A 17,784-nucleotide genomic window follows, 5' to 3' on the forward strand; every position below is an offset into this window, starting at 1 on the left:
ATTTGATTTTGACCATTCCCTTTTGAATCTGTTTCTTGTGAGTCTTCAGTCCACTAAAAAAATGTTGGAGTATAAATTCAGCTTAAAAACAACTTCCTGATTGTTCTGCCTAATCCACAGACCTTGCTGTGTACAATTTAATCAGAAGTACTGTCTACTGAAGAAATAGTCCCTGTACATTTTCTAAAGGACATTTTTTAGTTCCGTAAGCATCACAAATAAAATTCCACTCACCTCCATTGTATTGGGGTGGAGGCAGAAATTTCAGAAACAGGTAACTCAAAATCTGGGCAAATAAACCCAAAACTACCACGCTAAATACCACAAGGGTTAAGTGAGAAAATGTGTTTTTTATCATTTGGACGAACAGACTTTTTAGCACTGGACTGGGCTGTAATACACACCGAAGCGCTTTGATCAGTAGAAGACTGTGCTATTGTCTCCTGCAGTCTTGGTAGCCATATAAACTTACAAAGCGTGACACCATGTAGACCTGAGGTTGTGGTTCCTATTTCAAATACCTAACCAGTCTTGTATTGTGTTGATTATTAAAACCATCTGGACAGCAAGTTCATTAGAAAAGACTATCTGGTGTTTGTTTTTTCTTGAAATATATTGTTCATTACTGTTTCTGCTTAATTCAAATAACCACCCTGCCGTGTTGTTTTTCTTTCTTTAATTGCATTAGACTGTGCTCGTTATTTTACTGCTGTGTGTTGTCACTTTCGATGGAGTGAGAGACTGTGGCACATCCAGAGCAGACCAACACATCTCAACATTTTAAAGCACATCGCTCGAGGCTGCAAACTCTCATTCCTGAATAATTTCTGGGAAACATTTTAGCTTCTTTGAGCTGTCACATACCTTGACAGAAATCCTTACACATAAGACAAGTGTTCTCTTAAATAATTCATCCGTATAAAATAAACATATCATTACTCATATCTGTGCACAGATACTCTAGAGTGGTTGGTGAATAAAAATGACTACTTGGCTGATTTATTTTTCAGCAAGTGTGGCTCTCAGAATTTCCCATGATGCCTGAGAATACCATTCATTTCCTTCTGGAGGTTAGCTCATGTTAACAGATCCAACCTGCTTGTCATCAATAGGCTCATTATTGATCCAGATAAGTATGATCATACTGAAACTGTGAAGTGGGTTGACAGGGAAAAAATGGAGGCAGTTAAATGGATGCAGCTGGAACAAAGATGAGACAGTGTTTCCCCGACTGTATCTAACAGGTGCAGTCTACAAATGTTGTGGTTACATCAGCATGAGTGAGGCATCTTCCTGCATCAATATTTTACCCCACTAACAAATAAATAGCACATATCCTTGAGAGAACATACAGATTATTAGTCTTGTGCTCCCTATGAGCTCATCATTTGCAGGAACCCACTGGAATGCCGTTGGAGTTCATCCAACCACAACATGCTTCACTTGTGGTTTGTGACATCTCAAGGATAAAACCACCCGGGGCTGAATCAAGCAACTTAACAACACACTGCCCGATTCATAAGAATTGCATTCATTCAGGGTGTGCTGGAGAGGGGAGAGAGAGGAAGAATGGTGGGCGGAGGGGAGAGGGACTGGCGTTAACAGGTCGGCTCTGCAGCAAGGGGCAGAAATTCCAGGGCAGACAATGAGCTTTCTTGTTCCCATGGGCTCCTTAATGAAGGGGTGTAGCTGCGTGGGTAGAGGGTGCAGGGCAGGGCTGAGGGAGAGTGCCGACTGATAGACGTGGGAGATGGAGAAGAAGCTCATTTAGAGACAACCCTGCCCTTATCTTCTCCTCATCAGCCCAGCCTGCATCTGTCAGCATCCCCTCTCCCTCCTCGGACTATTTCTCCTTCCTTTCCAGCTTCATTTCCTACCCATTGTTTTCTCCTTTTTCTTCCTAACGGCAGCAAGGGATTCATGATGGACACTCGAATGAGCAACAGTATGGAAATGAGACAAAAAATGAAAAGAAACTTAATGAGTGTGGCCAGTTCTTCCCATCATTCTGGTCTGTAAGCCACTTTTAGTTTTGGATTCGCACCTCAAAAACAAAATCAAATCAGTGTTCATCTGAAACACTTAAAGGCTATTCCTGGGAAAGAATTGAGTTTAAGTCAAGTCAACTGAACGCATGCCACCAGCCTCCATCGTGACTAAAAATAACAGCCGGAAGAGGCTATGCCACGCCTCAGCAGCAGGCGAGTAAATCCGGGTGCCAGGAATATCCCATATACCATCAGAGGGAGGAGAGATGCCAGGCGAGCCAGGGCCTGAGGACTGGCAGCTGAATCTGGCACAAACACAGGCAGACAGGCACCAGGCATGGAAAGCGTGCACCGCAGTCATCCTCAGTGAAGCAGGGCCAGCCCTGTCATCTGCCTGCTGCAATCCTATCAACTCCAATCAGCCAACACACCAGGGAGATTATTTTAAAACCAATGAAGGGTTTAAGCCTTCAGAATATGGGTTTGGCTAAGGCAGGCTGAAACCTAAGAAGACCATATTACAACTGTTTTTATGAATGAGTTCTCAGCAGTATTTTCATACATCACTAGCAGCACACAGTGACTTTTGACGACAGAATTACTCATCTCAACTCACCTTCTGCCTGTTTCTAATATACCATTGTCCAGCGAGATGTTAAAGCTATGCCAGGCAGTCAGGGGCGCACTGTGAAGTGAGGCAAACCAGGTAAATTGTAAAATAGGCACAAAAGCCTCTCAATGGCCACTCATATTAGCATATTTTGAAATGACAACTATAAACCCCCTGAAACCTCCTATAAATGCACTATACAGGGCACTGCTACTGCCACCAAAAGTGGGGCCCCTTCTTGCTACCGTATGACAGCTGGATACCATTAGTTAGGACAGGGCCTAGATAGGCTTCTTTACCTGCCCTGTCTAGGATTGCCACTGTAGACAACTTTGCATGTTAGCAGCTCCAATTGGCAATGCAACCTTCATTTCCTAGAAATCATGAAATGTAATGTCATTAAACTGGGACAGATGGACCATTTTACCAGCATTCCCAATTTGTGATTACCCTTTAGGGTCAGTTCGACCAAATCACAACAATGCAGATAGTTTGGGTTTCATATGTTAAAGTTTTGTGTTTCTGAGATTTTCCGCCTCCAACAAAGCACAAATGAGGTGATGGAAATTTTGTTTGTGTAGCCTTGTGTCTTTCCATAAACACTGTCCCTTTTAGTCTTGATAATTCACAGATGTCGACGTTCACTAATTGGGCCAACTTCTTTGTCGGTACAATGAAATGATACAATCGGCTTTGTCAGTGTTAAGTGAAAAAACATTTTACGATTTGGGCAAACTGACCCTTTAATACCAAGAATGCCACATTGATGAGCAACAATTAAGTTTTCTCTGGTTGGAGCATTTGCTGCTATTCATGACACAGATTGTGTTTAACTTTTGATGAAGCTCTCCCTGTGGCTGGAGATTTGTACCTGACAGGAGAACTTCACCTGGTCAAACACACTTTACCTGTGTGATCTCAAAATTACAAAGGATGGGAGAGTAGTCTGTCACAAGCACCAGAGCGGTTTTAACATACAAAGATTTATGTGAGGGGGCCGTTAACGCTTAACAATTCTGTTTTAATGCAACTACTCCACTTCTCTAACAGATTGGGGCCAGTAGGTCAGCAGTGCTCTGAAAGCAACAGTGCATTTTGCTTTAAGTGATGAGCTATCAAGTATTCACTGAAGCAAAGAGCAGCAGCCTTAATCTGAACAGTGAAGGGAGTGTTCACCCCATTCAGGGGTCACTGCAGTGGAACAGCCCATCACACAGCCACATCAAAGGCCTGCCAGAAATATCGATGGGTTTGGACCGAGGCCGGGAAATTCACTATGGCAATCATTCATTGGGCGCTGCACATGCACATAAAGGAGGGGAGGAAAGACATTGAAAATAGGTTGTTGTTTACTCTTCCATATCTTCTCTTTATATTATTACAAAACTTTACACAGACAATTGCTAATCTCCACACTTGAGTGGAACACAGAGGGACAAAACAACAAAAAATAAAAAGTATTTCTCATCCAAAAGGCATAAATAATATAAAAGACAAACTTTTTTTTACTTTAAAACAGATACATTCATATGAAATAATATTTCACTACTACAAAAAATAAATAAGTCATCTCAAGAGTTTTTGATCTTTTATGAGAGTCTTCCCTCCAGTGGGATATTGTTTCTGTCTTTGAGAAGCGTTTCCTTTGCTCTTTGTGTTTCTCTCCATCTGGCTTTGCTCTCAGTCTCTTGAAGTCGCTCTCTTTTCACACTTTGCTCATCTCAGCTTAGTCCATCCAAAGTTTTGTGGCCTTGTCACCGTAACATGCAGTGTCTCTGACTATCCCATCACTGGTCCTCTTCCACTGTGATATTTCCACCACTGTCTCTCGTCCAGTCTCTCTGCCTGGTTTCTCTAAACCCTCCACACTGCAGGAGAGTGTAGTTGTGTGTGGGCTGCGTTCAGACCTCCTGTGGGCTCGGCTGGATCAGCTCGCCTGCCAGGCTGCTGCTGGAGATCCACCCAGGCTTTTCGTCACAGTCCAAGTCTGGCAGGCCAAGACTCTCCCAGCACACCACAGGCCCCTCCGTGTCCATGCACTCCAGCTCCTCCTCAGCTGCACAGAGAGAGAGAGAGAGAGGGGAGTCTTTGGTTTATACTTCATATTAAAAAAGACAGGAACAGATTCAGGAGTGGCCCACAATGTAATTTGTGGTGACGCTACAGTTTGTCTGCATAAAACATGAGGATTGGCAACATAAAAACTTACTAGTAAGGCATAAAAATAAGAAGAACTGTCAGAGTTTGATTTCACAATAGTTTTGAACCATGTAAATGTTTTCACTTCCCCTGGAATCAGTTTATAACTCTAATGTCTTAAGGCTATTTTTTGACATTTTGGGAAATATGCTTAAAGACTCCACTCTATACAGTAAATATAAAGCTATCGCTACAAGCAGGTTAGCTTAGCTTAGCACAGAGACTGGAAGCACAGAGAAACAGCTAGCCCACATCCGTTGAATCCACACAAGATAAAAAAGGACACGTTGAAGTTTTCAAGACAATTTGCCAGATTTTTTTCTTGGGGGGAGACGTGACTGCCTGGAGTCTCACTAGCTACAACCTCAGGCTGATGACAAGACTTCAGGAAGTTACATAAGAATTTTCCAGTATTTATGCTAAGCTAAGCCAATCACTTGCTGGCCATAGCATTATGTTTACCTGACAGATATAGGAATAGTTTCAATCTTATCACCTGACTCAGCAAGACAGCAAGTAAACTGACTTCTTGAAAAATTCAACAATTTCTTAAACTATCTAAGCTTAAGATTGCAATGAGCTATGTGTTGAATGAATCTTGTACTCATATGTTACTGCAGAAGTCAGTCTGACTGTATTTTTTGTTATTCTGCATTATTCCTACATTTATCATGAAATATTCACTGGCCACAAGCCGCCATTAAGAGATACTACTACTACTACTACCTACCTACCTACCTACTACTACTACTAAAACTTAAGTGTTCTCACATAAAAAATACTGCAATGAAAAAACAAGAAAAACATTATTAAAGCATTACTGTCACCTTTTTTTCTATGATCATATTCCATTATTATACTAAATAGTACCTGTTGACAATAAGGAAAAAGGATTTCACAACATCATATGCAATGCTGAAGAGGATAAAAGCGTTCCAGCCTGAAGATGATCTTATCTTTTTAAGTCTGATTCTATAGCCTCATGATTAGAATATTTTTTTAATCAAAGACTATCCAAAAGTTACTTTTAATTATAGAATTTCTGAAATAATAAGTAAATTCAAATGCATCATCATAGCCAGTTGCAGTTCACTGTATCTGAAAATACAAGAGGAAGAAAAAATGGTGGAGGAGGAAAAAGTCCAAATACTTGGAAGGATTTTGTGGGCATTTGGTATAAAAATGTGTCTCACCAGTGTTGTCTGCTGGACAGTTTTCATTGTTCCCAACCAGACAGCAGGAATGCTGTGAGGGCGAGGACTCCCTGTGCTCGTCTGGCTGGTACCCTGCGTCGGCCCCCTGGTCAGCAGAGTGCATATGGCTGTCAGGGCCGTGGCACTGCGACGAAACCTGTCCCAGAGGCACCATCTCCAGCCCATCCTGCTGGCAAGGCGCCACACGATGCATTACAGGCAGAGTGCCGCTGGAGAAAGTGCCGTTGGTCTTGTTGTAACATCTGTTTAGAGACAGAGGGAGATGGAAAGAAATGCAGGACATTCGTTTATAAAGGTGCCAGTGTACTGCTGAGTGCTCACCCACTGTGAGAACTCTGGTTCTTCCTCTCTGCAGATATCTGTGGGTTTTCCACCAGACACAGAAAACCCTTGTGTTAATACCCCTAACAGTGTACAAAACAATGACAGCTCTAACACAACTGGAGCACTCTTACACAGCTGCAAAAAGCATTTTCAACAGTTCAACCGGAGATTAAACGTCCAGTCTAACTGCCTTTAAATAACTGAGACACATTGTGGTTTTGCTCTCCGATGAAGTTCCCAAACGCAGACAGTTGCACGCAGCGAGCTTCACCATGTTTCCCTGAACTTGGCTTCCCACTATCAGCACATGATTGGATTGTGACCACACCCCCTCTTTTCCCAGCAGCCAGAGGTAAATAAACACAGGGCTCATTAGGTCTGCTGGCTGGGTGCACACAGGGTAAACTGTGATGCTGGGGACCCTTAAGTACATAAACAAGACTAGCAGGAGGGGAAATGTGTGTGCGCATGTGTGTGTGTGTGTGTGTGTGTTTCACAGATCCAATTCTTGCCTTGATTTTTGTACTGCTGATTTTTTTTCTGACAAATTAACACTCAATAAATCCCCAAATTTCTTAAAAAATAAAGATCTCCATTAATGCGATGCTAAATTAGATTCTTAAGATTTCTTCTCTTACCTGTTATTGTTGCACAGATTCTGACAGCTCATACAATCAGATGACTCTGTTTGGGGAAGAGCTGTGTACATGCCTCCACCCTGACAAGAGAACACAAACATTACATTTAGCCAAAGCAAACTGGATTTGCAGCTGCTGATGTAAAATACCGTATGTGGTTATTTAATACTTGGACAGGAATAATGCATCCAGTCTCTAGGTTTGGAGTACTTTGTGGTGTCTGGACTGCAGCACTCACGTTATGGTGGTGGTGGGGGTGCGAGTGCTCGCAGTCCCGGTTGCTGTGGGGCAGGGTGCCATCATGGCCATGTGGGTGGCCAGGTGAGAACATGCTGCCGGAGCCGTTGAGCAGAGCCAAGCCGTTTGGGAGTTTGTGGTGGAGGTGATGGCACCCTTGTGGTAACATGGGGCCACTGTGCCCATACCCCCCGTGGACGCCCCCATTGATGCGGCTGGTGCCGGGCAGTGTGGTGTACTCAAGGACATGACCATTCATCTCTGCTGGCTGGTACAGGTAGCCAGGTGGGTCGTACTCTACAGCGGAGAGACAGAGAGAGAGAGAGGAGGTGATTAAGAGGCAGAATGGTTAGGATAGGGGTAGAGACAATTTAGAAAGTTTATCTAGTCTAGATAAAGGAAAAATCATCTAATTATCGACTGAGCTAGCTATTCAACTTTAATATGTCTTCTGTACAGACCAGAATCTGTCCATAGACCAGCATTAACTTTAACAATACGACACTATTTTGGCTTTTGCTAGTCCTCTGATGGCCTAATTATTACTCACAGAAACACAGCATTAAGTGGTATATTTACCTAACAATGATCCTCTGAAAGAATTGTTTACTTTCATTGTTTTTTTTAATCCCCCACACTTTTTAACCTTTTGAATAGAAATTAAATGTATCTCTTTTTTCTGCATCTGAGGAGCCACTTTTAGTCATTTGTCAGCATGCTGTCTTTTTTCTGTCATAGAACAGTTTATAAAGTACTAAAATTTGGCCCTGACTCTTTGTCAGATTCTTCTTAGTCTCTTTTAATTTGTCTTTATCAGATAACTATTTAAAAATCATAATTTTGCACACTTTAGATGTTGGTAATGGTTTTACAATGCTATTTGTGTTAACTTACTTAAATTACTTTAAACCCTGGACATTGAGGAGTTTGGCTTATTTTGTATGATGAGAGAAAGGATTTATACAACACTGTGTTTACATTTATTATAACAAGATTATGGAAAAAAAGAGACTGTTTTGGTATCAGTACTGAAAGTCAGGTAACATATTGCCACAAGTATTGAAAAAAAAATCAGCTCTATTGTTCAGTTCATTCTGATATGAATTATTACAAAGAAAGTCAACACCTGTGACTCAACCTTAGCTCTTTTCTCAAAATCTTAAAGCTGCAAAACCCCAACTATTTACAGACCCAAAAGGTCTGGTAAAGAGTCCATCCAACAATGGCAAACACTTTTGCAAGCGCTGTGGGATCCATATATGTACTATGAACACTTGGAATACGTTGCACATGCTGTCTTGGGGCCAACTACCTTTAAATATGAGACACTTAAAAAGGAGTTAACTCTTTGTGTGCTGGTGCTGCAAACTACTTTTTAAAATGAACTACAGTAAAAAAAGGGAACACAGCTTAACTTTATAATCGATGTTTTTTGAACACATTATACAAAATCTCATGCTGTAGGCGGCAGTTATACTTCCTCTACGTTAGCTTCAGGTTTAGTTTGTCTATAAACTCACTGTGCATGTTGTTCTGCTGGCGATTCCTCCACAGACACATGGCGATAAAAGCAAGCAGGATGAGCACCATCACTCCCAAAACACATCCCACAATCAGGTACAGCAGACCTCCAGGTGGGCTGGGTGGGTCCTGGGGGTGGGGGTAAGGTGGGGTGATGGGGTGCTGGCTGGGCGACCCCGGTGACTGACGTGCTGCAGCAGAGAGAGGAGGCAGGAGGGGACATGAGGAACACCTTTTTACCCGCTAGCAACAAAGGAAAATCACACAGTACCAAACTATAGAATGCAAACCATTGTTGTTGGTCTCATAAAACTCAGTACATTCACGTTATGTAATTATGGCGATCGTACCCTTCATTAAAGTTACAACCTTCGCAGAAACATGCCTGGACTTCTGATGAAGTGGAGGTTTGGTTGACGCACGAGTGATTTCTTGTGCAGTAAAGTTTTATGTTTTCTTACCTTTGGTCTCGCAGATCATGACGTTGCTGTATTCACTCTCTCCCCCATCATTGAAGCACTGCATCTTGATATCATAGGAGGTCTCAGGTTGGAGATGTCCAATCATGTGCCAGTGTTTTACACCTGAGGAGGCAGGAGGGAAGGAGGTGGAAAAGAAGGGGGACAAAGGTGAGAAATCACTTCCTCTATGAGCTGGTGTTGACTCACATTGCTCCAAATCCTGTGTAAACACACTATCAGTATTTCCCTCCTTCTCTACCTTCTCTTCATGTCTCACACTTCAGGTCATGCACTTTTACGCTCTCTCTCTCTCATTCACCCCCCTCTCTCTTTGCTCCAGTGCCCCCACCCTTCTCTCTAACTCCGTCAGTCCCACGAGGGCCCAGACAGTTGCTTTACTCTAGATGAGCTCCATATATGGCAGCTTCATGTTTGTGCTGGCCTGCCTCCAGTATTCCCACTCCACACACACACACACACACACACAACTGCTGCACTACCGCACACAATCACACTACTACGTGCTTTGAAAATCACAGATGAGACGACAATCTCCAACATGGAAATGCTACATTTCCAACAAATGAGGCTGAAAGAAGCTGCCGTTCTTGCTGTGTTTTTTTCATATTAAGTACAATAAATCACCGCACAAGTGCTACCTCTGCCCCAAGGTAGATTTTAACGGTTGAAAGTGGGAACAATAAAAGAAAGCTGCTGCTGAAGCTAAATCTACTCTGGGCTGTAAGTCAGAGTCAATTCAGAAGCAGAAGTTTAATACACAAATAAACACTAGTTTGTGCTCAATCACAGATTTCAAATATGTTTAAACAAGACACGCACAAATATCTAAGGGGGAAGTGACTGCAGGATGCATGTGGGGCTGGTTACCTAAGCACTTATTGATGAACTGTGAACTGTGATATTAGCACCGAGAATCAAACTGCTGGGTACCAAAAGTTGGCACTGAGTATTGTGTCCGATAATTAGTTTTGCTAAGGCGAGTTTCTTATAATGGCTACTTTTGCTAAGACATAAGATGTTGATTCATTTAGGAACTTTGATTAATACATGAACAAAAAAGAGAATTATGTAGAGAAACATGTTGATGTTCCTCAAATCAATGGAATCAATCAAATCCCTCATTGTTTTATCATATTGGTACTGATGTTTTTTACATTTACAGATAAAAAAAATAAATAAAATAAAGCACATTTTCAAAATGATTGCCAAGTCATAAGACAATCCAGGCAAAAACTGGTGAAGTCTATGTGTTGTGTCTGCCACAGTGTCGTTTTTGATACTAGGGGTGCCAAAGTTAAATTTTAGTGGTTGGTGCTGGACTGGTTGAAAAGTTTTTGGATGTCTGGGTTAAAAATTTAAATAAATAGATATCAAGTGGAAGCACGGCATAACTAAACATGGAAATATAGCCATTGAAATCCTTTGGAAACACAGTTATATGCAACCTAGACCTTTTACTGAATTTATCTTTTGACCAAAACAGTGCTCACTCCAGCCCTACACACACTGACACTGCGGACATTGTGGAAAACTATAGACGTTCAAATATTAAAGAGCTGGGCGGACTAAAAGGACGTCCCTCCTTCCCTTCCTGTACCAGGCTCCACTGTTAGCATTCCACCCAGCAACCTGAGCCCCTCTCCTCTGGCCGGGCTCATATTTCAGCTCTGGCAACCATTTATTAAAAACAGATTTCAGAAAGCCCCGCTGCCCAGGGACAGCACTCTCTATAAATCAAACAGCAGAAATGCCCCTCTTCACTACACCACTCTCTTGACATGGAGTATCCATTACTCTCCCAAGTCCAAGTTTATCTGCAGAGCGCGAGCTTAACATCCGGGACAGGACGGGGCTGTCGACAAACAATCTACGACAGCCATACACTCAATCTTCAGTGGTAACACAGACACACAAACATCCAAATCTGCATTTCCACTCACCTTCAACCACATCTCTTTTGTAGTCGCTGTCATTGTCACTGTCCGTGGGCCGGTAGTAAATGTAGAAACCTTGGATTGGAGTGTTGTTGTTACTCGAGGGACTATACTGGATAGGGACGGAAAAAAGATTACGTTAGACTGCTGCAATCTAGTGGGCAATTATTATACAAAGAGAGGAAATTTTCCGGCAACTAATGGTGGAGCTTGTTATCAGCAGATGTCCAAGGCTGCAAGCAAGACTGTGATTGCACTTTCTATCTAAAGTTCAGGAAATAATGAGACCGTCTGAGGTTAAGTAAATCTGGGGAACTATCTGCGTCCATCTGCAGCCCTAACTGTGGTGCGGAGGAGAAACAGCTTTGAAGAGAGCGGAATCAAAACGTATATGGATAGGGCCTCTTAATCTCTGTTAAAGCAGAGCTCTAATCAGCACAGCAGCTCAATTAAAGGTCTGATTGAACCTCGGCTGCCAGAGAAGTACCAGCAGCTCAAAAACAGGTAAACCAGCTGGAAAAAAATACTACATCAACCAAACTGGCTGGTCTACTGTGGCAGAAAGTTACAATGTCATTTACTTAAGAGTACTGTTGTAAATACTATACTCTGAGGTACTTATTTTTAGTATTTCCATTTACTTGTACTTACAGAGCTGTACACTTCATTTTTGACTTGGACTCAAGTTAGACTTCAAAAATGTGGACCTCAGACTCGAAATTTGCATTTAAGTCTCAAGTTTTGACCTTGTAAAATCCCAGAATAAAAAAATAATAACACAAAGGTAGGTAGGCCCTGATATTTTATGATTATACCTATGCATTATAGGACATCAACAAAAAGACAAGAAGCACAAGCCATCCGGCAGATTTTAAACAAGCCAGCAGTTTATCCAGATCCTCTCTTCCCCACCAACCACTTTATTTGGAGGTAAAACTGGAAGTGATTGCACTCGAAACATCTGTAGTAATCCCTCATTGCACAAGAAAGCTGTGTGTGAGCAACTACGACAAGCATTATAGGGGTTTTTTTTTTCCGTCTTACAAATAAGTTGGTAACAAATCTGACTGCTCGGTTTTCCTGTCTCATACAATACAATCATATACCAAAAACAACAAAAATAAGGCTTAAATTGTTAAAGGTTAAAAGTAAGAATTTAGTCTCAAAACGTATTCTCTACTGGTGCTATGGGTGTTCTGTGTCAACGGTGTACTCACAGTCCAGCGCAGCATGATCTGTGTGTCACTGATGGCATCTGTGGATGAGATGTGAGGTCCGACCACAGGACGATCTGCGATTCGCGGGCTGGCTTGTGGCACCTGGTACGGCTTTGATGGAATACTGTGAGGACTCTCACCGTACATGTTCATGGCTACAACACGGAACTTGTAGGAGGATCCTGCGAAAGTAATACAATGAATGAGGCAGTCTTACAGTACAGTGATGAGCAATAACTGAATATTATCCTGTGGAGTCTATCAATGACTACATTTACATGCACACTTAAATTCCACTATTATTCCGAACATGACAATATTGCTAATTTAATACAGGTCGTGTAAACAACATATTCTGTTTGGATATTCTGAATTAGGCCTAATTCCAAATGTAGCATTTCCCGAATATGACATGTGGGATGCCGGTATTATTCGGGTTTTAAGAGCATTCTTTGGACATGTCTACAGTACATTCAGAATATGCATCTCAATTTGGGTTTTTACCCCAGTATGCAACACACCTGCTGTGTGCTTTAATGAATCATTGTACACAAACCAACTAGACAACTGTTTGCTGGGCTGGGGTAGAGATGCAAAAGAAAAGCCCACATTTCTGGTCAGAAGGAGGAACACACCCATTTTTAAATACATTAACATGGTTTTGGACATGCACAAATATCACACCTTTTTAATAAGGTGGTTGAAGGAATGAAAGAGGGAGGCTGTGTTCGCATGGTTGAACAAGTCCGCCACTGGTGGAAAACTTACAGTATGCACAGCTGCATGTAAACAAGAATATTAGTGGAATATTAATTTTCATTTGCCAAGTAAACAGCTTAGTAGGAATATTGTCTTTTTCAGAATAAGGGGAAAAAAATGGAATATTCTGTGCATGTAAACATAGTCACTAACTTATTATATTGTCATGGTGATACCTAATTCTGCTATTTGTGTTTCTAATGATTCATTTTAGTTTTAACACTTAACTAAAGTTGAGAGGCACTGAAGTCTTTGCTCAGGGCTGAAATTAATTGCTTTTGAGTCCTCTATATTAAACGCGCTGTCTTATACATTATCTGCTTCTTACAAATATTGTGATATGATAATAACCATCGTTTAGACCAATATATTGATGCATCATAAAACAGTGATTGCAGGCTTTGAACACTTTGAGCAAGTGGTTGTATGTCACTAATAAATAAACTAAACTTGTAAAATATCAGCTTCCTGAGTTACTGTATGCAGGTTGAAACGGGTTACATTAGTCCGGATTAAGTTCAACTGATCAAAATCTATAGAGAAAAATAAAGATAAAGACGGATAAGCAATCTAGTCACACAGCATCACATGATCATTTTAGATCAAGAAACTCTTATCTGTGCAGAGGAATCATGTCATGCTTCACTGGACTGCAGAGAAAAGTTTGTGAAAGCTCACCAGGCTCCAGATTGCGAACTTCCACAGACAGCTTGAGAGGTGAGATGTTATCCGCAGCCACGACCCATTCTGCACTGCGACCTCTTCTGTACTCAACACGGAAAGCTGTGATTGGAGACCCGCCGTTGGCTCTGGGAATCCAGGTGACATACACTGAACTTTCAGTCGCCATGGAGATGGTGGGGCGATCAGGGGCCTCAGGTACTGGGGCAGAAACAAATAACCTATGAGTCGTGCAAATGTCTTCAAATACAATTAAAAACACACACAGAGAACTGGCAAGCATCATCACTGCATCCCAACTCATGTAAGGATGGAACAAGTTCACAGAGAAAGAAAAAAAAAGAGGGCATGACGTGGAGGAATGTGTACTTACTGTCTGGGCTCTTAGCCACAAAGTTAGAGAGGGCAGGAAAGAGTAAGAGAGAGAGAAATGAGGGTTAGTGAAAAGACCAATGTGAGTTTCAGCAAAGTACGCCAGCTTGTAATGTGAGTAAACATGCGCACACGCAAAAAAGCACACACTTAGATCTGATCCTGAAGCCGTGTGCAATCTCACAGCTTTCTGCTAACAGCATGTTTCATCCAAAGATTCATTACATGGTGTCAACTGTTGTGTCACTGTTTGTACTCCGAGGCACAAAGAAACAAAGCAGACCACATCTAAACATTAAGCTCTAGATCTATTGAACACAGACCGGTCATGAACTCTATCTGCTCGACAGAAAGCCCCATCACTTCCTCAGAAACATCCCACAATCACTGTCTGCACACAGTCCAGTATCTGCACCAACAAAACACTTTGCAGACAGTCAGTGATTCTCCGCCTACCTCTGTCATGTATGACAACACCAAAGTGTGTGTTGGGTGTTTTGTCCTCTGGAGCTTTAGGGGGCATCGAGATGACAGGAGGCTTGGACGGATTTTTGTTGGAGGTGGTGCTCTTCTCTGAGAGAGGAAGAAGAAAAGCAAGTTAGAAAAACAAGGCCCAGCAGGTCTTGAGGGCTATCAGTTCCACTGCAAGCACATGGAACAGCTCCGGATGTTGGCTCTGAAATCTAAAATTTCCTCCTGGTTTCCGGAGCTGTTCGGGTTTTATCAGGGTGGGTGTCAGGTTCCAACTCAACAACTCTGCAGTTACACTTAGCTGTGTTGATGCTCGTATGAGTCTATGGTGTGACTAGTGTCCAAATTTAACACTTTTCAGGAAAAGCATTGCTAATTACATAAAAAAAAATTTGGCAGCTTGTTTTTGCATTTAGATTTAATATTTCTCTACCAGAAATATATTTCTGGCAGTATGGAGATAGTTCTCAAACACACACCATGTAAAAGATAGACTTTACAGATAATGCAGTTTCATGGTTGAAATTAATAAATCCAATTAAGACAAAAAAAAATGTAGCTTATCGAGGATAGGTCAAATATTTCTTGGGGAGATAGCGTTATTCCGACAAGTTTGGAGCTGCAGTTGGACATAAGAGCCTGGTTTTGGACTGGTTGGCATTTGTTTGGTCCAGGACAATTTTGTAAAAGAACCACCCTTGGGATACAGTCATATTTGTAGTTTCTGGCAGTATTTTGCATATTTCTGACCAGGGAACATTTTGTCAACCCTGCTGCGGTATAGCATTATTGTTAGTTTTTGGAACATTTGCGGTTGTTCTTGTTTCTATTTGTCTCAAAAACACAAAAACTTGCTTGGTCTTTCACTATGATTATGATACTGATCATTATGATTGTACTTAGGATTGTAATCGGACAATGTGGTGGAAGTGGTCACTTGAAGGAATATTCTACCCTCACATACAGTATATGGCAGTGCACAATACATTTTTAACCATCAAGTAGTTATTTAGTAATGAAATGTCATTTTATGTTTAGGTGTTTTCACTTCGTCATTCAAATCATCTGCTTCTACTTCAGTTATTAATATTTCTCAGTCCACAACAACCATGAACTAATTTCATTTTCCTAGGCGCTTGAGCCAAGTTAGCTTGGTTGAAAGTATTTTAATGTGCTTCCTTTCCCATAAATCACAAACATAACATGATTATATGGGTTTGCTCTGAATGTAGAATCATGAATATCACCTCAAAAAGTACGGTATACAAACAGTATATTTTCAGTATATTTTCTTACACCCCTAATTCGAAAAACGCAAAGTGCTTTGCAGATTTTTCTGTTCTCATGTGACTGCTATTGATAGAGGAAGATATGCGTGTTTCTGCTTCTAATAAATTTCTTCCTGAATGCCTGTTTAATGTCAGTGCAAAATCTGGAGTCCAGAAACAACCAGATGCTCTTTAACTCAGAGGAGATGACACCAAATCTTGACATTTACTGTTGATGTTTAAAGCAGCTGAAAATTTTGCTCTTTCTATTGTAGCTGTGTTTGAAAAGTGGTGACGTGGGGTCTTCCAGTGGTTAGTTATTCCCAAGAGTACCACAAGAAAGACTCAACAGCCTAATACACACAGGAAATGAAGGTACATTGCTATTAAGAGTTGTTAACAGTATTTGAGTGTTATTTTTTGTTGAGAGCCCGTGGTAGGACTGACCCTTGCCGGTGCGGAAGGTGAGCATGGCTGGCTGGCCCTCGCCTGCTGAACTTCGAGCCACCATCAGCACCTCATAGAGGCTGGAGGACTCCAGCTCTGACAGCCGCAGGGTCTTCTCACTGCCAGGGACACGAACTGTGTGCCAACTCCCCACCACTGTTCCCATTTCATCGACCTGACACGCAGAGACGGCCACACACACACAGACAAACACAAACACATGACTAAAAATGACAGGGAAAAACAAAATCATGTGTCGGTCTACAATCCTCCACAGCTCAGCCTCTGTCTGAGCCTGAATAACGACAGGGAACAGCCTCAGAAACAATCCCTGAGATTTCTGTCACAATTTCCAACTCCAGCGGAACTGAGTCCTGCTGCCAACAGAGTCTTTACTAGTTTTGCTGCAGTTTTATAGTCAGAGTGAGCTTATTACTGAAAAAAGGGATTTTAAACAGGAAATAATTCAGTCAGTGCAAGTCCTGGCTCTACCTTTAAACTTTAATGAGCAAATTACATTCGCCCATTCTCAGTTGATTTAGGCACAGCACTTCAGGAAACGGTCATGTGTTGGTAAAACCAAAATCTGCCTTCAAGACAATGGTAAAAAAATGAAACAATGTCAGAATGTATTTTTCACCTCACCTTACGGTATTTGACAAAATAGGCGTTGATTTGACTCCCTCCATCACGCCCTGCCCTCCACTCCAGGTCATAAATATCAGGTTTGTGAGTCTGAGGTGGGCTGATGATGATTGGGGCCTCCGGAGTAGGACGGTCACCACTCCTATCAGCCGGCAGGTTGATCGCGTCGCCTTCATCCTCGGTCAGGAAGCGCTCGTGGCCCTCATCGCTCTGCATGGGGTGGAGCGATGGTGAAGCCTCCAGCAGCACACCAGCTGTGGAGCCCAGCTGTGGATCTGTCAGGGAGAGACATCAAAGATTATTAAAATATAACTTGAGTCAGATCACAGCTCGGTCAGATAGATAAAACTTTTAACAAAGCTGGAATAAAAAAAGTTCCTTGATTATTCCTCCTTAAATGGAAAACATGTAAACAATGTTTTCAGGTTTCACCATTTTTCCTTTTAGATAGTCTTTCATAGCGGTTTTAGTTCAAAATGCAATTAGTTGGCTCATTTAGATGGAAACAATGAAGTCGGTTTTATACTAAAGCTGCAATGAATAATTAATTAGATGTCAACTATTAAATAAATTGCTAGCAAATCTGATAATCAATTAATCAGATTGAGTACGGTATTTTTTTGGTGTGTTTTTTTTAAGTCAAAGTTCACTGATTCCAGATTCTTAAATGTAAATATTTTACTGTTTTCTTTACTCATCTACGACAGTAAACTGAATGTCTTTTTTTTCCTCTTTTTTTTGTGGACAAAACAAGAGAGCTGAAGATGTCTGGGAAAC

At 41.6% G+C, this 17,784-nt stretch overlaps 1 protein-coding gene across 2 annotated transcripts in view; it reads right to left on the bottom strand.

Annotated features, from left to right (window-relative positions):
- Positions 1-3,936: 3,936 nt before the first annotated feature.
- The window catches only part of cdon (cell adhesion associated, oncogene regulated), a 34,730-nt gene continuing 20,882 nt past the window's right edge, over positions 3,937-17,784 (bottom strand). For both annotated transcript variants that reach the window (XM_050064802.1, XM_050064810.1), the window contains 12 exons: positions 17,008-17,282; positions 16,363-16,537; positions 14,633-14,749; positions 13,802-14,005; positions 12,365-12,546; positions 11,154-11,259; positions 9,193-9,315; positions 8,731-8,922; positions 7,212-7,507; positions 6,974-7,053; positions 5,991-6,253; positions 3,937-4,654 (listed from right to left, as the gene is read on the bottom strand). In XM_050064802.1, coding sequence (XP_049920759.1) covers positions 4,500-4,654; positions 5,991-6,253; positions 6,974-7,053; positions 7,212-7,507; positions 8,731-8,922; positions 9,193-9,315; positions 11,154-11,259; positions 12,365-12,546; positions 13,802-14,005; positions 14,633-14,749; positions 16,363-16,537; positions 17,008-17,282 — 2,168 coding nt within the window. In that variant the 3' untranslated portion in view covers positions 3,937-4,499. The remainder of the gene's footprint in view (positions 4,655-5,990; positions 6,254-6,973; positions 7,054-7,211; positions 7,508-8,730; positions 8,923-9,192; positions 9,316-11,153; positions 11,260-12,364; positions 12,547-13,801; positions 14,006-14,632; positions 14,750-16,362; positions 16,538-17,007; positions 17,283-17,784) is intronic.

Source organism: Epinephelus moara, chromosome 2, assembly GCF_006386435.1.
Source record: "Epinephelus moara isolate mb chromosome 2, YSFRI_EMoa_1.0, whole genome shotgun sequence".
Classification (NCBI taxonomy): domain Eukaryota; kingdom Metazoa; phylum Chordata; class Actinopteri; order Perciformes; family Serranidae; genus Epinephelus; species Epinephelus moara.